The sequence below is a fragment of the Trematomus bernacchii genome, unplaced genomic scaffold (assembly GCF_902827165.1).
Source record: "Trematomus bernacchii unplaced genomic scaffold, fTreBer1.1, whole genome shotgun sequence".
NCBI classification, from domain to species: Eukaryota; Metazoa; Chordata; class Actinopteri; order Perciformes; family Nototheniidae; genus Trematomus; species Trematomus bernacchii.
The window spans coordinates 4,407,657-4,431,031 of record NW_022987573.1 but is presented as its reverse complement, the minus strand read 5'-3'; the positions used below and the strand labels follow the sequence as shown (position 1 = coordinate 4,431,031).

At 39.9% G+C, this 23,375-nt stretch overlaps 1 protein-coding gene across 6 annotated transcripts in view; it reads left to right on the top strand.

The window, feature by feature from the left end:
• LOC117479573 (protein kinase C and casein kinase substrate in neurons protein 1-like) overlaps positions 1-23,375 on the top strand; it is a 39,430-nt gene that overhangs the window by 7,971 nt on the left and 8,084 nt on the right. Inside the window, exons 1-5 of one of the 6 annotated variants that reach the window (XM_034126653.1) lie at positions 2,103-2,270; positions 8,070-8,140; positions 19,806-19,935; positions 22,636-22,792; positions 22,974-23,209. In XM_034126653.1, the coding sequence (XP_033982544.1) occupies positions 19,876-19,935; positions 22,636-22,792; positions 22,974-23,209 (453 nt within the window). In that variant the 5' untranslated portion in view covers positions 2,103-2,270; positions 8,070-8,140; positions 19,806-19,875. Of the gene's footprint in view, positions 1-2,102; positions 2,271-2,302; positions 2,438-8,069; positions 8,141-10,886; positions 10,907-11,250; positions 11,318-15,245; positions 15,454-19,805; positions 19,936-22,635; positions 22,793-22,973; positions 23,210-23,375 lie in introns of those variants that run through there. The other 5 variants (XM_034126655.1, XM_034126654.1, XM_034126658.1 and 2 more) reach the window with 5 other exon arrangements.

Genomic DNA, 23,375 nt, shown 5'->3' with positions numbered 1-23,375 from the left:
GAAATAAAGTGACATATTATCCATACTAAAATTGTGTACGTTATCACACATAAAATAAACATTCATTTTGAAGATTAGAGTCCAGTGACATGGTAAGCAATCAAAGTCAGTGTGAACAACATGTCATATTCATCTTTAACCCTTGTGTTGTGTTCGAAAGCTGTTACCGTTCATGGTGTTCTCGGGTCAATTTTGACCCATAATTTATCTCCATCTCCAAAACACTCCAAAATAATGACCAAACAATCCTGTTGTAATTTAAAGGTTATGATGGAGTTAAAACAATATTGGATGATAGTCATTATTTTGGAGTGAATGTTTATTTTATGTGCGATAATGTGCACAATTTTAGTGACAGTCTTCAAATCTTGAAGAACTGCAAGTGTTAAATATAGATTTGAAATAAATCAGTTTCATTCGACAGTTCAATGGTTTAGGTGAGGGGTCAAGGTTATGCATGCAGCAGGGACAATCCCTGCATATACACATTATGTAATTACAGAAAGAGATCACGCATGTGTGTGCATTAAAGCATGCATGCACAGCTCCGATTATGAAGTATTGTGTGACTAGTTTTCTAATAACCTCTCCGTGTCATTTATATAATCAGATAAAGTTATTGCTCCTAAAAGTCAGACCCAAGCATCCAGTTAATCTGCTTTAGGGCATTTGCTCCTCCAGCAACCTCATATCCACAAAACAAACACCTCTTCTCTTCTCCCTGTTTGTCTTGGATGTTGAGAGGCTTTGGCAGGGCACATTGCTCCACTGAGAGTTTAAAGGATGAGCGCTGCAAAAAACAAAAACAAGAATATTCTTTCCCTTGACTAAACAGAGACATTTGTTTCAATGTTTTCCTTGTAAGAAACTAAATAATTAACACTTTGCCTTTATCAGACTACAGGCAGATTCTTGCATCAATCCATAGAGAGTGAAGGCAGCCATATTGTGTGTCCATAAATACAAAATGGATATATATGAGACATGTTGTCACAACAACCGGAATTGTTTTGAGTTAATAAAAAGAAAAATGAAATCAAAATGATATTTATACTCGGAAATGTCCTTTATTTACTTGATTGAAAGAGGGTTGTGTGTTGTGATCTGATTATAATTGTTGATGTGATATGTGAGACTATGCAATGTTTTTAGGGTTTGTTGATTATGTGGAAATGAGCTATTGGCTCAAATCTGGCATAAATCATCTCTTCTCTTTTTTAGATGAATGTACTTTTATGCATGGTCCTTCTTCAATGGAGACATGATTATATTAATAAACACAAAAAACCACAATGCTGTTACACTTTGTATTTTTATTGAAACACCCACATTGATGAACTAACCTTACATCATTTATCATGTTTGAGGAAGCTAACAGACAGTAAATCTGATCTTCTAAACATAAATCAGTCATACAAAACACAGAGACTGCAATATTTCAATGCTATACTCCTCTTTGACCCCTCCATGTATCCCAAAATGTGCCCATTATTGTTTTCCCTTCTGCTAACCGTTATTGGTAGACTCTTTTTACAATGGTTTTGGCCCTTTGAGAATATACAGCATGGTCATATTGTGCCGTCTCTGAAAGCACATTTGAATGTTGCAGTTATATCAACAGACATCCCATATTAACCAGTGGATGGAGATTCAGTAGGCCTGTTAGGCAGCTAAAGGACAAAAACACCATCTCCCTCCCCTGCAGTGTAATGTAATGGGGGCGTGATTGACAAGAAAAGCGACCACGCCCACTCCTACCACCCTCTCCCCTTATTGGTTGGAAAGTGGAAGTCAAATTTGGGGCTCTCCCCGGTATTGAAACTATCATATTATTTTAGACATTGTTGATATATAAAACAAAACGTATTTCCTACAGACTAAAATATGATCCACATCAAACGTTATTGCTAATAAAGCCTTGAAAATGCAAATGACCCTCTCGTCTCCTGCAGATGCTGAAACATCTAGCAAATCTCCCCTAAGCTTATGTTGCTAATATTGGGAGGGCAGTTAGAAAAAGGCCTGTTTCCTAGTTGCATCCGCTTTCCCGTTTCCCCTGCAGCCTATTTCTGTCGTGAAAGGAAATCGCTGGGCCATCCCCCCGACGCGCGTCTGTGCCGTGGAGCTCCCCCTTGCTGCGTGCGTCGTGATCTAGTGTCTTGCAGAGAGAGAACGCAGGGTCACCTTCTGTCACTGCAAGGGGAAATACTGAATATATTGCAGCATAGGCTATTGAGTAGTAGTGCACCTCGGCAGCTGCAGCATCTCTGGTAAGTCAGTGTGTGTGTGTCTGCTCCGTGATGATGGCAAATTGCTGTACTGGGAAGAGAAGCTGAGCATCCTTTAGGCAGAGGGCGACGCAGGGATAAAGGAATCTCGCATCATTTCCCGTCGTTTGGATGATGTCCCATCCCCTCTCTGCTGCGTTACCGAACAAGTACTACTGATTCATCAGCAATACCAAAGCAATTGTGAATTATGCATGTGTTGTTTTGATGGTGTGTTTGCATATCCAAGGGTGAAAAGGACCATCTTGAGATTACTATTGCATGCTTTGCTCGCGTAAGGAACTATATTCTTGAGGCGTTTGGTTTCGTTTTGCACAGATTAGCTGATGTTCTTACTTCCCTTGAAATGACAGCATGATGCAGGGTGTTGTTTTTACCATGCAGCTGTTTCCCTTGCCCTTCGAATTGACAGGAAATTTGACCTCACTGTTCAAATCGTAATAGCAACACTATGTGTATCTGCGTAAATGGAACACGCATACATATCTATGTGATATTAAAGAGTGTTGTCATTTTAAGGATACTATCATAGATGGAGATGGTGGTGAATGCTGGGTAAGGATTGCCATTTTATGCTCCAATCCATGCGTCAAATGGGTAAACAAGAGTAGGAGCACGTCGATCACAGATGTCGTTATGCTCAGCACTTTATGTACATGGTGGGTTTTATCGGTACAAATTCATTGCATATGAGTCAGGATTCGCCCGTGTTGTGTATGTGAGTTTCTCGGTGAAATGGACGCGAATGTTAATGAGAGCACTCCGCTCTGACGTTATGTAATTGGTTGTCACAGCACAGCGAGGAGCCATCTCTATCGTCATTGTTTCTCCTCTGACAAACCAACAGCACTAGAGGAGGAGCATCCTGTTTTCCATACGGGATTAGGTGCATGTGGTCTTTTAATCATTCATCAAATCTGGCCCCGAGCTGAAATGCATCCAGGTTTACAGCTGACTGACACAATCTCAGCCAGATTCATGCGTTCAGCAGCAGAAGATGTTATCGTGTTGTTGGTGAACGAAAACATCCAGCAGTTTCTGAAAACGTACGGCTCCTCTCCATGGAGAATGCATTAAAGGCCTGCGATGTGTGTTTTTTTGCTGTAGTTGTGACGTAGCAGATTACTGACAGGTCGCTAGTACACGCCTCCGCTTGTTTTGGAGCTGTCCGCGGTGCTGAATTCACTGTTTGCTGGAGTGCATGTCTGTCAGCAGCCAAGGTGCCCCAGGAGAGGCCGATGAGCTGCAGAGAGATGATGATGCTGCCGGTTGGGTAATCCAATTGCATTGCGGAGAGGAGAGAGAAATAGTACTTGCTATTTATTAACAGACTCCTCACTCTTCACTGGAGACAAGTTAAAAGTGCATCACCAGGAACTCCTCTGTACTTTATTAAATGCTAAATGTTTTAGATATATATGGATCTATCTGTGTACCTGTATAGCTCCGTGTCTCTAGCAGTGGTTACCAGCTTTAGGCCATATGACCCCAGTGAAATGAAGTGGTGTAGATAGAGACAGAGTATACCCAGAGAGCAGCATGCAGCACCTGGCTTTTCCACCCAGGAATAAGTGTTTCAAACGTGGGCAAAAGTGGTGGTGTTGTAAACAAAAAACACACAAATTATGGCTTTTTTTTGTTTTGTTTGAAGGGTTTTTTCTTATTTACTTTCTGATCTTTCAAAATGTGTTGCCCTTTAGATTGGTGACTCATTTTGGGCCTAGTAATTAAAGCTCATCATAAAACCTCAATACCTTTTTTGGTACGGATTTAAACTTGTATCCATGCAGTAAAACTGTGAAGTACCAAAAGCTGGAATTCAATGTCTGGGGATGTTTAAAAAAAATCTTGTGTACTTTTAAATGTTTGCCAAGGCTTTACCATTTTATTCTGGAAAAGGAAAAGCTTGGGTTTATGCAAGATTAAAGATGTGTGTCGCTTTTGTTAGAAATAGAAACATGTGTGTCCAGCTATCATTGTTGAAAACATTTGGTAGGCTATCAATACTGAAACTCAGATACTCTATTGACAGTAGTATCAAATCATTGGCAAGCCTCACAAGCCCTGTCACAGCGTTCAACTCTATGTACCTGCATGTGTTGTGTCTGAGTCTGTGTGTACACTATGTGCTTGTCTGTGTCCTTGAGAGCCATCTAGCCTTAATTGAGTTACAATCTATCCTTCCTTTCACTTTGAAGCTGTGTTTATTCTCTAAATCCACAACAAGTGTGTCCTCCCTGACTTCCTGCAGTGGTTACAGTGTGTCTGCGGTACACTTCGTTTTGTGTTTCCATGCTTGACTTGTTTCGTTTTTTCTAAATGGCAAAAGCCACATCTTCCCGCTCAGGAGGCTTGTTGTCAGAATGTAATTACAATTTGCAACCACTGGCTCTCTGTGGTTATCTTTTAACTTAACCTTTAATGGAAAACAGTAGTTGTGACATTAGTCTTATCTACCACAGAGATCACAGTTCTAGTGTATGCTAAGCTTAACCCAGGAAGTGAAGATGTAATCGTTTCAGGCAGTTTTGCTAAATGGATTTAGGTTATTTTTAATCCGACTTCATTTTGGTTTTCTTGTCGGCCATGTCCATAATAACTGACTAAGGATTAACAGGAGCGTGGGATTTGTGGGAAGCACTGCAGTTCTTCTATTTAATGTGAGATATCTAAAATAGGTGCAGTACTTCTGACAAATGTGGGTTGCTTTGTCGTCTTCACAGTGCAACACTATCATTGATTTTACTTAACACATAACACTAATATCTTTTAGCTTAGACTTTCTGTGTCTTGGTTTCTTCTCTTATGTTTCATTGCAATGCATTGCGCCTCTGTGAGGGCTTATAGAGAAACGTTGTCAGAATACTGATCTGTGCAAGATTTCAAACCTGCATCCAGGTAGTTAAATATAAAAATAAAATAGATGTCACTGAGATCTGATTGTTTCTGCGTCGCTCTATAAATCGCACATGGAGGAATAAGGTGTTTCCTCATGTCGGTGACTTTTATGTCGCCGTGTTACATTGTCAGTCCTTTGCTGTTGTCAATGGTCCTGAGACACCATGTGTGAGGGAGAGAGGACAATGTGTGAAATATTGGGGGTAGTTTTTTTCTTATCCTCTTTTAATGTGTTTGTTGGTGAAAGGGCTGAAGGCTGCTGTTCCTCCGTGAAAAGAGGAGATAGTGGTGTCTGACAAGGTGTGAAGAAAGAGGCAATGTAAGAAAGAACAGAGAGTCTGAAGGGCAGCCGGTGTGTCTCATTTCTTTGAGTGCTGAGGAGAACACACACGCTATCTTTGGTGGAAGATTTATGACATTGACGATCAAAAGCATCCACGACGCCAACAAAAAGGTTTGATTTTACGCTACAGAGATAAACGGAGGCAAGAGGTTAATAATGTTGTAATCATTTTTCTGATATATCAACAGGATGTGATTCTAACTAACACTACGAAGGAAAGTCTTTAATTGTACGTGTGTCCATAGTAGAGGCCTATCAGGGGATAATGTTTCCCCAGGTTTTAACTCAAACTAGTGTGTTTCCTTTTGAGGAACAGTATGAATGAGGTTCATGTTACCAGGTGGCTCTCATGCAATGTCACCTCAGCATGTCCCTGTTTGTCTTCTCTGAAGCATCATCGTGTGGCTGTGGATGAACCTGAGGCAAAGCAGTGAGTCAGTGTGTGTCACTGTCTTTTGGGCAACTCAAAATGGAGTCCCAGCGTTGGAGTCGAGGCTTTGAATGATGTGCCGGATCAATACAGGTAGAACATCAACGTCAGTGGCGTTTTGTTTATGCATCGCTTGCTGATAATTGAAAGTACCTGCATGGTGCAGCAGTTTCAGGACATTGAACACTAGAGGGGGCGTTCCTCATGGGCATGTTCACACTGATGACATAATGTTGTCTTCTTGGCTGGAGAGCAAAACAGCTCATCATGGTGTGAGTGTGTGTGTTTTGCTTCTTGATCAGGGAGAAGCTTCAACTAACAATGATTTAACCGTGAATCGTTTGATCTTTAAAGAGTCAAATGTGTTATTTTCTTATGACCAAGAGGTTAAAACCCAACGATATGTTATTGTTTCATATATATGATTAAGAATATATGCACATTTTAGAAGCTGGAACCAGATAATTTTAAGCATTGTTGCTTATATAAATGATCGATTTTCTATTGATAAACTAATCTAAAGAGTAATTGCTTCACCTCTGTCAGAAACTGCAGCTAGATGTTGAGAGACTGCTGATCTCTGTCTCTTTCAGACTGAACGGTCAAATAAAAATCACCAGTGGCATAAAGTGACCACGACTCAGCGTTTTGACGTGGATTTGTGCCAGAATCAGTTCGATGTGAATGTCATTGTCAGTCATCTCATGGTGGCCATATCTCAGGTTGCTTTCAGTGGGTGGGCTGCTTCCTCTCAGGGTTTGTCAGGCAATCTGTCTGTTTTCTAAACTGCTCCTCGTCTTCCTCAGGAGCAGCAATAGCTCATCTCAGCACACATCCTACAAAGACGTATACAAATAAAAATGCACAATGGAGAGTATCTGATATCAGTCACATAACCCTTTAAAGACTGATTGAGCTGAATTAAAGGTATAGCCGTACCAACCTTCTTCACTTAATGTAGAGAGAAAACAAAATGGCTGTATTATTATAAAATGATATGAAGCGAGAGCTGCAGCTAGCACTTGTTTTCATTACTGATGAATTTGTCATTGGTTTGGATTGTGTAAATCCTTTTCCCATGGCTCAAAGTGACACCTTCAAATTGTTTAGATATTCCTAGTAACAGTCTGAATCAAATCTAGATTTATCGAGAAAAAAGCAGCAAATCCTCACATTTGAGAATTTTGTTGAAATTGTTTTTCCAGTACATACGGTCCAAGGTCTCGCAGTTGTTTTGCTTGTAGGTTTATTTTTCCTCTTGGATTATTTTATGTAAATTCAACATTTTAAACCAGCAAAAGCCATGGAATAATTCATGTAGTAAAAGAGGGCTATGATGCAGTGGGTGAGATGAGTTCAAGTGCATATAAACATGTCATCAAATAATCATGGTATCAGGGAGCTGCAGGGGGGATTAAATGAAGTAGCTTGAAACAACATCATGTAGTAACTAAAATGATGACGGTAAGTCCAGGAAAAATATGAGCCCTGGTTATAAAATGTTTCATCAAGTGATAATTGAAATTAGCTCTTTCAGTCTGGATTCGAATCTTTAGGACGGCATTTCTAGTATCAGAATTTATTATAATAATAATAATAATAAGATGAAAAATGTTGTAGCAGTATTATCTGTTTTGAGTGGGCAGCATACTGGTATAATGTGGTATGTGTTAGTGACAGCAGGAAAGATACATATTCATTTTACAGATGGCTTTGAATTGTTAAAACAAATGATCCTTACACTCCATTTAGAGCACACAGTGCATTATACCTTTTAATATGTTTGAACAGCACTACGTTCATGACTTGATCCTTTATAATTCTGCCAACTTCAATTTTGTACAACTGCGTAATATTGTGCAACAAAAAGAAACAGATATTAATTAATCTTTTACTAGTGTCAGAGTTGTCTAATCTCCTCTTGATTGTGACAGTTCGAAATTAAATTCAACTAATTGCTTAACATCTCTGTTAGGAGAAATGGTGTGTTGACATGTGTTGGACTGATTTCCATTTAGATTCCCATTAGGAGTAATTTAGCAGCACTTTCCCTTACTGTTACCTGCTGCTCAAAAGACTAACCTCAGCATCTCATGTTTTATTTCCACAGGTGATCTCCTGCAGGGGACCAACAGCTCTCTCTAAGGTTTATGGAAACCTGACCTCCCATTGGTGGAGAAGGTGAGTTTTTACCGTCTGTTCGTTTTGCTTCATCCTCATTTAGCTTCTTGTTGCACAGTTACTCCAGAGGGAACAGAAAGGGCTTTTTAAAGGACCTTTTGTATAATTGATAATGCTAAATACACCACTTAAGGTGATTAATAGCTCTTTGTCAATGGTGTTAATATTTTATGAGGGCGTTCCAGTCTTTCATCGAGTTAACTGGAGGTCACATTTGTTTCCTTTTTGAGACTTTTTATATCAGAATGAGAATCAGAAAGCCTTTATTTGTCCCACAGTGGGGGAATATACAGCGTCAAGGCAAGCAAGGTACAGATAAAAGGCAGCATTCATCTGCTACTTAGTAATATATATCTACTATCTAATATATATATATCATTCCAATAACTTGTATATAGACTCGTACTGCACTATTCCACTAATATTTTAGAACTATTTTTCTTTTTGTATTACTTTTACTATCTGTATTATTATGTTGCATTGTTGGAGAAGCCTGTGACCTAAGATTTTCAACGACATAATTACTCTGTAGCTATGTTAGTTTGACAATAAAGAACCTTGAACCTTGAGATAAAAGGAAAACAAATATATTAATATAATACAAAAAAAGTTAGGCACACAATATTAAGAATATAGACAAATAGTTAAAGTACACCATGGTAAGTGAATATATAAAAGTAATTGAAAGAGCCGGTAATATTGAGGAATTGTGTATGTATTGTAAAATATATACACAATAGATATTGAAGATATGAAATTGTAAATAATGTGTTTTACTCTGTGCATGATTAGCATTACATATAGGAGATCTACTGTAGTGTTTCAGTTTTCTAGCTACAGTTGATCATATTCACTCACCTGTAGTCGGTTTCCTCCACAATAACATTTAGACTCTCTTAATCATTTGTGTTAGGTTGTCTCAAAATGTTCCTTTATTACCTCGCTAAGAGCAGCTCTGGCTGTCTCGCTGGAGAGAACAACTACTCAGGAGTGATTATTGATTTCCTTGTTTTGATGTCTTTGTTTTGTGTGCAGAACCTCACTGCAGCTGTTTGAGGAGCACAGACTGTTGTTTGTATAAGCAGAAAGGCTCATCAGAACATGATGGCCCAGATCAGGGAGGTTTCTCCTGGGATCCTGAGCAGGGGTGGACTGGAAAAGAAAGCTAGACCAAAATAATACTTAGTGTTTCAATTTGAGTATGCTCAAGGTAACCTAAGAGCCCAGAAATGAAATGATATCACCAGCAGGAATATTGTCTGTCAGCCTTGTCCGACATTATTTATGCTCTCCACCTCTTGTCCACTGATACACTGTTGATATCATGTTGGAAATGCCTCTAATCAAAGCTCATCGATTCTTAGTTTCTAATTATCTGAGTTTGAAATATTTCAAAAGGGACAAGATGTACTAATTTCTGCTTGATCATAATATCAGCACATATTCTTTGAACAAAGAATATATCACTTAGTCAGGCAAAGTTGTGATTTTAAAGCCTCACCCAGTCATGATTATTTGTATAGAAAGCAGGTGTTTGACGTGGTGGTACACTACATCTGTATTACACTGCTATGTTTTACAGAACCACATCTCTATTGGGGACCATAAATCAGAATGAATGGTTTCAATCTTTAGTTGTAGCACAGCCAGTAATAATGTTTAAAGAGCAAGCAATTAAATAAAACCAACCATTACATTTAATTATCTCTTCAGCCACACTTATCAGCATGGCCTTTAGAAATGTTGAAAGTAGTATAGTGATATTTGTAATTCTTAAAGTCACACTGTGATCTCTGTAACCTCCTCATGTCAGCTGAAGAGGTCGCCCAGGCTTGGTGGCTTGTTAGCCAATATCTACAGAAACATTTACACACAAATTATTTATTTAGCTTCTTTCCTTATTTAACCACCAGCAGCACTTGTTTGGCTCCTGATTATATATATCCATCCTCATTTTCTAAGCCAAATTGGCTATATTTGTATTTAGGATGAATCATTTATGTACGTGCCAATTCAAAGTAAGTTTCGTCTTCAATTCTAGCTTTTAAGTGCTGAATGATGTCTGTTTGATTGCTTGTTTTCTGAGAGATGACTCCTGGTGCTGGTCCAATTACGAGTCCAGTCTTGATTTTTTTTTTAAGGTCTGAATTTTCAGACCTCAGTCACTGCAGGCAAACAGTCAGATTCTATGGCATCTAGATGTACGTTGGGGATAAACAGGGATGTAAGGTGATAGCATCCTGGATATTCAGTTGTTGTATCTCCTGGGAAACTGGTGTTGTTGCTTGTAGTCTCCTGTCAGTTTTCTGTTATCGTCATCATATTTCACTTGATCAAGGAGCTAATTAAGCAGTAACATGTGTCACATTTACTTTGGAAAGTGAACCAAAGGCTGTTTTTGTAAACTGAAATTACATTTAGAAGTCCTTTACTATTATGAGCGGTAATACTTCTATTTATTTTCAATATAAACATGTTGGCTGACTTTGTATATGTATATTTTATATTGTGTATATAATCATTTTAGATGCAAATCCCTTTTAGTTAAAAATCTCTAGCACTTTCCATTAACTCCTCCTCCCACTCTCACCACTTCTCATACACACACACACACACACACACACACACACACACACACACACACACACACACACACACACACACACACACACACACACACACACACACACACACACACACCCACGTCCAGGCGGTGTGTTTGAAGGCAGCCCATCAGTATTCAGTGCAGCATCAGGCAGCTAAACGGTAAGAAGGCGAAACGCTGGTGTGTTTGGAGAGCAGCATTTCCAGATTCACTGTTGCCTCTCTCCCTCCCTCCCTCCCTCCTTCCCTCCCTTCCTCCCTCTGCTTCCTCTCCCTGCCTGGACATTGGCAAAATCTGGACTGGACCCTGATCCTCCGTCCTCCCAGCCTCCACTGCTGCATGTCTGCAGTTCATTCCTTCATCAGCAGCCATCACAATGTGTCTGTGCTCCCCTCCTCCACTCTGCCTCTCTTGTCCGTCTCTCTCTGCCCTTCCCCGTCTGCGTGTTAACCCTCTGTTCTCCACACTGTTCTCCACACTGTCACCAGGAGCTTGTGGCAAGAGGGAGTTACGTAAGCACTGCAGCAGCGCTCGGGACACTGAGCTAAATCGTGTGTGTGTGTTCTCGGCAGGTCGTAAAACTTATGTTTTTACTCAACATAGTTTCCTTTTAACAGACTCTTCCTGTCTTTCCACCTGATCATCTTCTATATCTGTCCCTCTGTTTGACTCTAGCCATCTTAGATATCTTACTGTGTACATTTTTGGAAGACACAAGGATCATTTTATAGTCCATGTTTTCAAGAAATCTTGTTTTTTTTAATCAGTTTGTCAAAAATACCTGCAAGACTGTCTACAGATATGCTAGTGGCTATGAGAGGCTGTACTTAGGCAAGATGGTGTTTCCAGCTAATGCTAACATTTGCATGCTAACACGTTAATGATAAGAAGGTATACTGTTGCCATGATTACCATCTTAGTTTAGGATTTTAGCATGCTCACATTTACTGATTAGTGCTAAAAGTACAAAACTAAAATGTTTATTTTTGCAGCAATTTGATGATAAATTTGATTATGGGACAATTTAATTTTGGACCAGATGATGATATTAAAGGAAAGATATTGCAACAGAGATAGTTATAATTCATCCAGAGGAAAGATTAGTGGCTTTTGCCATTGCCTCTTGGGAGTTGTAATTTTGTCTTGACATTATTATGTACTCAATCTAATTTGACAGTGAACTAGATTATCTCTGATGCCTTTTTAAGAAGTTTGTACTGATGATCCAACAAACTTGAAAGCAGCCGAGTGGTTTTGCTTGTAGTAAATGTTGTAAACAAGGTCAGAGACAGTGAGTCATGTCGTCATGACTATAGCTCATTGATTGATCTGACAGAGGGACTCCGTTCATTCTCAGTGGGAGCTTTAGAGCATCTTGCTGCTAGTCAAAGCAGGTGTTACTATTACATTAATTATACTTACATGGTTTTAGCATAGACAAAGGAGCATAATTACTGCCAACAGCTAAATCTTCCTCCAAGAAGACAATTGAGGTCATGATGAAGGAAAGACAGAAACACTTTGACGTGAACTGACACTCTATGTCTCAGGAGTGTTAGAGAGTTGATATGATTCACTTTAGTTTGAGCTGGATATTTTAGTCTTTAGCTATGTTACCGTGCGACTCTAGGCATGGCGATGGCTGAAGACTTGTTCTGTGAGAATTACTGAATGAAGAGAAAAGGTTGGCTGTTTTTTTTTTCATGTTATTATATTATAAATTGGATGCAGCTCAGGTCATGCCCAAACAGTTCTTAAGCTCTCTAAAGCCAATGTTATGATGCTCTAGTTCTTTTTAGATGTTCTGTCTCATTCTTATTGTCTGTTTGAATTATTTTATATTATTATAATTATCCTGGTAAATGGTTCATATTCACATGTCCTGGTGGGAGACAACATTTGTCAATTTCTAGGCTTGTGGAAGGTATACAAAAAAAAGGGTTGTGAAAGGTGTTGGTCTTTTCTAGGTGTGATTTACTGAGTGATTAGGCTCATTCTTTTTGAAATACATTTAATTATGATACATTCTTTTTATAAATTGCTTAAGAAACAAGCTTGAATAGTTCTAGTTGTATTGTTTTATTAAGTCTTTTTGTTGTTGTTGCCAAAACATTGTATATACCCGTTAACTATCACTTGGCAACATCTTCTATATAAGCCCATTTCATAGTGTCAGGCTATTACCTCACCACCTGTGACATTGGATAGTCCTCGTATCAAACCATTTATTGGAGATTGAACCAGAGTGAAAACTGTTTTATGGGCTGACTGATGAAAGTAAGCATGTTCAATCCCTTCCAGCTTTATTTGACCTGAGGCTGACCATGACCTCTGACCTCCCAAACAACACGATAATATTTCCCCACATTTATCAATTCAATTAAATAGCAATGCATTTGTTGTTATTTACTCCCCAGTGTGTGTTCTGTTGTTCTGGGTGCTGAGCCACAGCTGACCTGGCTTACTCACAATGTTACACAAAATAGATATTGATTGAAAATGGATAAGAGGAAATAAACCCCCGCCCCAGAAGGAATCAACAATGATGCACAAACTTGATTCTGGTGCAGCCGCCCTGAGCCCCACTGGAGGCATTCATAAACAGATTACTGAGTCATCCTGCACTTGTTTGAGAGAAATCGTGACTCACTGCTAGCCTGCACAGGAAAAGCCATCTTTGGACCCCGTTACCTTATTAAAATTCCTGGCGGCTCTTTAGAAAGAGGCATTACAAATCTGAAAGCAATATGTGTTGATCAGTCGCTGTGTTTGGCTATAAAGACATTAGTATGCAGAATATGTGTGATATTGGAGGATTGAAAAGGACATTGTAACTCACAAGATGTGCTCAAATACATGGAAGGACTTGCACTTTACTTCTTGTTAACATTGAGCATTTCTTTATGTGAAACCAAACGGGCAGCACATTCTTCTTCTTCTTCTAGCTTGTGGAGGAACGAGAGAAGATGAGGGTTGTTATTTTTTCCCTAAATTCAGTTTCAGACTCTCCATTTGGATCAACACATCAGTTCAGATTTGACTCTTCTGCTCCATTCCCCAGCGAGCAGCGAAGAGGGCTAACGGCATGACACGTTCAGCTGATGAAAGCAACACAAGAACAATCACTATCACTTCCCCTCTATCTCTGCCTCTACTGCTCAGCCCAGATTGCTGCATCATTTTTGAATGAGTTCCTCCTCTTCAGTCCCTTTCCTGTGTGTGTGTGTGTGTGTGTGTGTGTGTTGCACATTCTCATGGACGTCCCAGGAGTGGACAGTGGGATGGACAGCTGACACCGCGTCACCCTACAGGCCTTCTTGTTGCTGTGTAAAGCATCGGGTCACATGGGCGGTTTAATGAGCGCGTGTGTGAAGTCTGCACAAGGCAGCTCTGTCTCCTGGCAACATCCAACAGCCTGCGCTGCACCGTGAGATGAATCACATCTCTGTCCTGATGTGTTCAGCTCTCGCCCCGTGGCTCTATCTAGCCTCTCAGGGACAGTCTGGCTGAGCAGCTCCTTGCTTCCTCCTAAACCTCGCTGCACCTCCTCCGTCCCTCCTCTTCTCCCTCACCACTCTCCCGTCACGTCCCTCTCTGCCTCCATCTCAATCTTCATTTCTCCTCTTCTCCTCCATACCGCCGTTGTCTCGCTCGGTTTCTCCCTGTCATTCCCTTTGCTTATATCTCAATGAAAGGCCTCCCTCTGTCTCTGTCCTTGTGTGTCCTCTCCCTCTCAGTCAGTAGAAGAGGAGGACATGCTGTGCTTATCAAACAGAATCCACAGACGAGCATAGTGCATCGTAAATCAAGTCCATATCAAAACATCAACTGAAGGCTTTTAGTAGAGTTCATTTTCAAAATGTTTGACATGCCACATTCATTTTAAGTGCAGCCTTGGTAGCTTTTTCTGATGACCTTAAATGACTAAATAGAAAGAAAGTATGTGCTGTCAGGAGATAGTGAGTGCTTGGAAATGTGCTGGAGTAAAGTTAGTTCCTCTCTCTGAAATCTTCTTATGGTAACAAGCTTAAGTTTGTTGTGGTTCTCATTCAGTGCTTTGGAAGGCTTGTCAACACTGGACCTTCTGACTGTGGCTGTGACATTTGTCTCCTCTGGATCATTGGTTCTCTTTAACTCTCTTAAAAGCATTCACGTTTATCAGATACCTGCAGTATTAACTGTCATGTTGCTGTGAACTCAGTGACAGAAAGTGCAGGGCTGTTAGTGCCTGCAGTGCATTTGTGATGAAGTGTTTACTTTCTATCACCACTGCACAGACATGTATCAACATGCAGAAACAAACATTGCAACATTTGTGTGCAGCTCTCTTGTTAGCCAGTATATAATATCATAATTACAGTTTCATATCACATTCTTATCTCCAGGTTGTGTGTGTCGGTCTCAGTTGTCCTATCCGCTTCTTGGCTCTTCTTCCTAGCTAGCACCCTCCCCCACTAAAGCTACTCAAGTGGCACACTGCAGGATTATCCCACAGCCTCGGAGAGACGCCGGGTTGGTCAGACTTATCGTCCTCTCTGCATTCACTTTGGCCACAGAGGTCAATGGTGCAAAAGTAAAACTTGCAACCAAGGACACATCTGGACTACAAATTAATTCAAACATCCACAAGGAGTCTTTTCAGGGAGTGGTGTTTGAATTCAAAATCTGGGATTGTTTTAGTTTTTTTTCAAAGATGGAGTCAACCCTGGTAAGTGGATGTGCAGAAGAATGTGCAATAGTTTGAATTGTAATACTTTGCCAGCTTTGGGCAACAATAACGCCTCTGCAACCGCAACAAAAGGCTTTGAATCACAAAAGAGATCGCTCTGACAGCAACAAGTGTTGTGGTCAGTGAGTGGGTTGTTAACAGTTTCAATGCATCCAGTGAAGAAATGTGTCTTTTAGAGACCAGCTGTAACTTTATTATTTTATATATGCAATGTTTTGCTTGTTTCTTCTCATTATAAAGGCCTATTTTGCTATTATGTTCCATTTATATCACATTAGTTTTGCTAAAACATGAGTAATATCAGAAAAACATTTTTTTATTCATAATTACTTCCATACCAGTCAATATAATGGTGAATGGGAGGTGTGTTCACAGTCATTGAGGTGGATTGACCTCAATAACTATAAGCCACTCTCCACAATGCTTATTACTCCAACCCCCCACTCCTATCTGTCTCATGGGACACGCAGCAATCCCCCGTAACGAACCTAAACTGAGATGTATGTACTGTGTTTTGTCTGTGTTGTTTAACCCAGTGAGCTAAGGGTGCTGACTTGTCCTCACTGTCAGCTCTCAGGTTTTATATCTTCACCTTTTATGATATCATCCATGCTGCATTCTAGTTTGAGATTCAAGAAAATGTGTGGACTGCTGTCTGGGATTTAACGCCTTAATCCAAATGCTTTCTAGACCTCATCAAGTGTGTGTTGGTTTGAGTATGAGTTTTGGTTAACCTAAGCCTCTGGATGCATTGGCTTTTGTTATGAGATGGGATTCTGGCATCGGGCCTGAGCTTAACTGGCTTTCATTTCACTAGGTGTTGTAATCGCGGACTCAGAAGCTAATTGGAGGACGGATTGAGGGACAGGCAGCCGGACCAATGGTGTTTGACTTGCTGAGATTAAGATTTGCTACTTTAGGGCTGCTTAGCTGCTTGGGACCTTCTTGCATTATTCAGTCTAATTCTATTTTATGTAGCTTTCAGTGTGATATTTTCTTCAAACATTTCTTAAATGCAATATAAACATTTGCTTACCTAATCAGGTATGAATTTAAGGCAGATTGAGTCTTTAACATGTGCTGTTTTTATGATCCTGCCTTTACTGAGAATAGAGCCTCAGACTAATCTCACCAAGTGCAAGCACTGTTGAAATAAGTGAAATAAGTATGAGCCAGGAGTGAAAAAAAGTATGAGCCCGTTTGTTTCATATATCCACACTTTCACCTATCATCGCAAGTAGGCTTTACTCTAAAAAAAATATCATTGGTTTCCTTGGTTACACATGTACCTTATGGTACACAAATATTCTTTTGGCAGTGTGATGTTATGAGCAAATCATCTTTAATGTTGAGTCTTACTGTGGATTTGTAATGGTTTAACATTTCTAAGATATTTATTGCCTTACTTGCCAGGAGTTAGATGTGAAGATCAATACCACTTTCTTGTCTGTATGGTCCATAAGAAGCCTCCTCCAGTAACTCTTCAGCTTTTACAGTTTAACAATCAAGATATAGTATGGTAATTAGTGAGCTATAGAGGTGCTGGTTGTCAGATGTTGTTACCTTTACAAATAGACAGCCTGTATGTGAGTAATATCTACCTCCTTATCTCCTTATATCTATCTCAAATCCTCAAAGCAATAAGCATATTCAACCAAAATGTCCAAAAAGAAAACCACAAACATCAAAATAGCATATTTCTTATGGACGGGAGGAAGGGTATTTCGTGGTGCTGTACTTAATGTCTGTTCATTGTCATGACATTACATGACATGTCACTTGTTAGACGCTTTTATCCAAAGCGACTTACATACTCGATACTGTGGACAATCCCCACAGGAGCAATTTGGGGTGAAGTGTCTTGCCCAGGGACACAACGACATGCTGACTACAGTGGGGTTTGAACCTGTGACCCCCTGATCCAAACACGAATGCTCTATCCACTGCGCCACACGCCCCCCCCTGACTTGTCACTATCAATGCAAATTGATCTTAAATTAGTTGTACAGAATATGAGGGTGACTGACAGGCCTCCTCAGTTTGTGTTGCCATTTTCAAGAGGGGGTTACTTGGGCTTTGTCTTACGATTATAGAAAATAAGCTGAATTCAAGATGCAGAAAAGGTTCATAGCAGATTTTCTGTAAAAGTATATTCATGTAAACTTTAATATGCATATTTACTGTCTTTTGCATATAAAGACAGACATTCACAGGTCTGGATTAGGACATTACCTGTACATTTCTGGATTGTAAAAACCTTAAGTATTCCTTTATGTTCAGTACAAATAGAGAGAAACATCATGTAGTACTTTATTGTATCTACCCTGTAGGTATGGAGTTTTTCTGAGCTTTTCAGGAAATAATAAGATTAATGACCAGAAATACACTTTGCAGCTGATCCCTGTACAGCTAAAGAGTTCAAGTTGTCTCTGATTCAGACTCTGATGCCAAATCATTAACTAGTTCTTTGGTATCTTGTGGTGTGCACTCTTGAAATATAGCCAGTGTATGAAAGCCTCTACTGTTGGGAGCCCCACGGACTGTGAGGGCTGGAGACACTAACCGAGGCTTTTGATAAAATACAGCTTGGCTCAATCAGTCGATGTTCTCTGGAAACACTGAGCGAGCAGGAATAGATTGCCCGTTCTGCAGCTGAAACCAGAACCAATCACACCGGGTACGAATGTTCCCCTGATAACATTTTTGATGAGTAGACCCCTTGTGAAAACAGAGTGTTGCAGCTACTAAAAATAATGATACTCTCATAAGCTGACCTTGTAGCAGGGCTGTTTATTCTCCTCACAAGGACAATGATGTTGTTATATTATGAATAAGGAAAAGGGAGGTCAGGCTGGTTCAAATTGAGCCTAACGCAGAGAGTCATTTTACATGAGTCACTTCAGGGATGAAGGATGTAGCAGGAATGAGTTTTCACTTGACTGCGGAGGAAGTTGAAGGATGGAGCACGAAGGGTGCTGGTAATATTTTAAACTTCACATTTCTTGTGCTTCAGCCGACTGAAGAGTGCAGACTCAGCTTCTAATCTGAAATGGCCTCGAGTCAACCTTCATCTGCAGTGAACTCTGTCTATTACGCTATTTGACGACCATTAATATGCATTTGGGCCTACTAGGAATCACTAACTGTGATCATAATAACATTTTAAGAAAGTCATTATTGTTTTAATTAAAGGTTGCAATAAAGTGTGCACTAGTGGGCCACATGCAGAATAATAACCACAATCAACTGCTTCTTATTAAGACAACGAGATCTAGTCAGAGGAGAAACATTATCAACAGAAACGCATGTAATATTCTGTCATATTGTTGGTTGCAGTGCGATGAAGAGCTCTCCGTCCAGGGAAAGCCATTAGTCATGTGAGCAAAATGGATTCTGCTTCAAACTGAGTTCAATACCGATAAAACTATCGACCAGACGTCAAACAAATACATATAAATCACCTTAAACCCTGGAGGAAATCCAGCAGGGACTGTATTATTTAGGGTTTGCAAAGTAATAGGTGATTAACCCACATCATTAAAGGACATCTATAGGTTTAAAAATAGGTTTGTTGATCTTGTATCTGTATATTTAGGAATGCACAATTATTTTTAACCCTCAATTTAAATCCAATAAGAAATCGAATGTACTATTTAGTTTTGAGTCTTTCTTTTGGTAATTGGCGTTATACCAACAAAACATGAACTAAAGATTTCATATTAACGACAACAATAGACAGTGGTACAATATAAACAGAGAGACAAAGGACACTGAAACCTACTGTAAACACTGGCAAAATAGGCTGAATATATAAATAATGGTCATCGTAATATCGGGGGCCATTACAGCATCCTATGTTTACACACATGGGTAAACCTAGCGAAACGTGTACAGTGCATTTGTGAGTGTTTGTTATTGAACCATCTCGGATGTAATGTGTCAAAAGAATGAGTATATGCTCAGTGAAAGCATCCAGGGTCAGAGCAGTGTGATGCATGATGGTCGCGATGCTCCACTCTCTGGTATCTTTTCTAGGACACGCCAATATAAGATGCCCTCTCTCATTCCTGAGGGCACGGCGCTGTATGCATGGCGGAGGAGTCTATTTTTATCTCATTATTATAAACGTCTCAAATAGAAACCCTCACACTGAAAGATTTCCTGTAGTTGCCAGGGACATTTCCTACACTGCTTCTCCTCAGTGAGGCACAGAGGCCAGTATGGCCTCCTAATGTCCGCTCATGCACATGCACTGTACTTCTTTGTTACTGTATTTGTGCTATAAAGTCACAGACTGACATTGTTGTTGTTGTTCTCTTTGTGTCTTTCAGTGCATGAGGAACCCAGCTCTGCTGCAGAGGACAGGTTTAGTCATTAGAGTGCTTTGCCACATCCAGGAAAATGTCTGGCTCCTACGATGAATGTGCAGGTGCTGACGACACCATGGACAGCTTCTGGGAGGTAAACAATGTCATGTTTATTCTCAAGAGTTTTCTACCTGCATCCCAGGCCCTTACCCTCCTTTTTGTCTTGTGTTTATGTTGCTTCTGAAGGCAAACAGTCACCACAAAAGAACATTGAATGAAATATCTTTCACCAAGTTTTAAAAGCAACATTTCTTTCATTGAATCTCTTAAAGTTGAGCAAAGCTGTTCGATTCCCACTGAGACTCAATGCAGATTGTTACGCTGGAAGCCCATTCAAAGAATTAGGCATGGCCTTATGCTTTAAAGTAAAAGCAATCTTGCTTTAAGATGAGAACATTGATACAATATTCAAATGTGCCTTGTTTTTCCACTTTCTGCTAAGTAGCTGCTGGCAGACAGTCTGAGTGGTATCTATCTTTTCATCCTACCTTTAGCAAGAGTATCTCCAAAAATGTCTGGCTATTGCTTTAAACAAAGAGCTTTTTAAAGGTGACCTGATTAGGATTTCCCCCACCTCATTAAACAGAACTGCAGCTACAAATATTTTGTGGAAAAGGAGAGTTGCAGAGTCTGTATTTTCATCACAATAATTACAACATTTACATATATGGACCGCCATATAGCACATTGTTAGAGCTGGTGACCCACAAAGTTGGGATGCAAGCCTGCGGTCCCTTACGTCCCTCGTAAAGGTTATTCTAAATCAAAAATGTAATGCATTAACTGCAATTGAACAACTACATAACTAGTCTTTGGGTTTAACTAGTCTATAGAACATAGTTGCCTGTAGTCAGTAGTGTCCGTATAGGATTTAGCTTTTAAAAGGAATGAGAATGATAAGTAATGAAATGGTATTATTCAAATTTGTATATCTCCTTTTTTGACCTGGCATGTACTATTTCTAGGCAATTCACATAATTAATGCTTACAGTGTTTCGGTCAATAAAGCTCATTTCTGTCAGAGGAGAACATATCATAAAGGTTTGGATGATACAAAGTAAAAATACTTATGATACATCAACAAAAGTATGAGCTAGTAATTGTGGATTTAGTCTTACTTAGTATTTTTGTTGGTGTATCAGGCAGTTTCCATGGCAGATTTTTAAGCATAAACAAAAGAAAATTAGACAACTGCAAACGTCATTTTTTGGTGCATGAGCCCTAATCATTCACGTTTGGAACAGAAAGTAAATGGAATTGATAATAAAGATGTCCTTAAAGATTTGAGACCCTGCTACAGGCACTTCTTCAACACACTGATTCCTTATTTGAGCGAACACTACATTTATTTTGTCACTTTAAGTATTGTAAATCATGCTTGTTGTAAATGTCATCACAGGTCACATCACAACGAGTATAAACATCATCTAAGTGCAATCCATCCTCACTTGTTGTGCTGAGATGCAGCGTGTGTACTTTTGACCCACCCCAAATGAGCGTTAATTAATTCCCTCAGTACAGAGTCTTCTTTGTGTCAAGGCTCTTAGACGGAGACACAAAGAGCTTCAGTCAGCAGTCGCTCTGAGGGGCCTTTCAGCACATGCACCTGCCTGTAGCATCTGTATACCAACAACTCAGCAAGGCTCAGCTCATGGTGTAGAAATACCAGGAAACATTTTTTTATTCTTAGATTTTCTCATCAGATACGTTGATATTTGATATACTGAGCAGTGATGGATGAGATCATCACCACACAGTGCAAATACAAGAGCTCAGGCGTGTTTTTATCTGCGGTGCCAGTCCACCTGCATGTTTTTGTTTGTGTGAGTTGGCAATGTGTCACACAGGCCGAAACTCACACCGTCACACACCTGTTCTCACTGCCTCCCTGCAGCTCCCTCATCTCAAACAGTAGTCACACATGCATGCTCGTGTCAGGACCAATCAGAGCGCAGCGCTGCAGCCAGAGAACACACCGTACAGGATCTACTACATGTGATGATGTGTGGATGACTGTTCGTGTTTACAGCACATACATATGTGGATTCTGTTTATATTTGTCTCTACCTCGACGTCCATCCCTAAGAATCTGTCTGCCTGCATTACACCACTCAAGAGGATTAAAGCAGTCACACACACACTCATTCACACACACACAAACACAAGCCCATGTCATTGCATAACTACACATGCACAGGCACGAGCATCCCCCCCCCCCCTCACTACCCTCCCTTCATCATGCACCATGAGCTCACGCCCCCTGCAGGCACTGAGGAGGCGGAGCCTGGCATGGCTCTTTTAAGGCGGTATCGCTTAAGGTGGTGAGATCTAAAAGAAAAGGCAGTAAACCAATCCTGAATGCTGTTATGTCTGCAAATTATGATAATGGGCAAATATTTAGTTTTTATATTTATTTATATATTTGGAAATTAAATATTGCTGAAAAGCTTTTTAATGTGCATATCATATATTTATTTGACTGTATGTTTCAGGATAAATATTCACTGTTGGTTAACATCCATTATAGGGTATGACAAATCTGCCTATACCTAGAATCAGGAAATCATTGCCTGTTTTCTTTAAAATATTTATATATTGTACAAATATATGACCACCTAAACTGTGGTGGTTTATGCACAACCATTCTGTACAGAAAAAACGTTCAAAAACCTAATATTTTATCGGTTATTCAATATTTTGTATATTTTTTCAATTATTTTGCTCCTGTGATATCATATGTGTTAAAACATATGTTCTTTCTGTTCCTTAACCTGTTTAATCTTTGTGTTCTCAGGTGGGGAACTACAAACGTGCTGTCAAGAGATTTGATGACGGCCATCGGCTCTGCAATGACCTCATGGGCTGCCTGCAGGAGCGTGCCAAGATAGAGAAATCCTACGGGGATCAGCTAACTGCATGGTCCAAGAGGTGGAGACAGCTCATTGAGAAAGGTCAGCACGGGGGATTTGGGTCAATAAAATAAAAACCTCAACAAATGAATGTACCTTACGCTGATTTTCAATTTGCCAAAGCTCCGTTTACACAGTTTGATGTTAGCTCTGTGGTAATATTTGACTGCTGCTGATTGCTCTGAATGTTTGATCTGGAATAAATGATTTTGTTCGCCCGCAGGCCCGCAGTACGGCTCTGTGGAGAGAGCCTGGCTGGCTGTGATGACCGAGGCAGAGAAGGTGAGCGAGCTGCACCAAGATGTGAAGAACAACCTGGTGAACGAGGACGTGGAGAAAGTGAAGAACTGGCAGAAGGAGGCCTATCACAAGCAGATGATCGGAGGCTTCAAAGAGGCCAAGGAGGCCGAGGAAGGCTTCAAGAAGGCTCAGAAACCCTGGGCCAAAAAGCTCAAGGAGGTGAGGGCGATGGAAACAAATCCTCAACATCAATCATCATTTTGTTCTTGGTGTACTCACCTCATTACCAGCTGCTTTCTGGTTCTTCTGTTCATATCTTATCAAATCAACATCCATCCACTTATAATAATATATAATAATAAAGCTTTATTTATATAGCACTTTT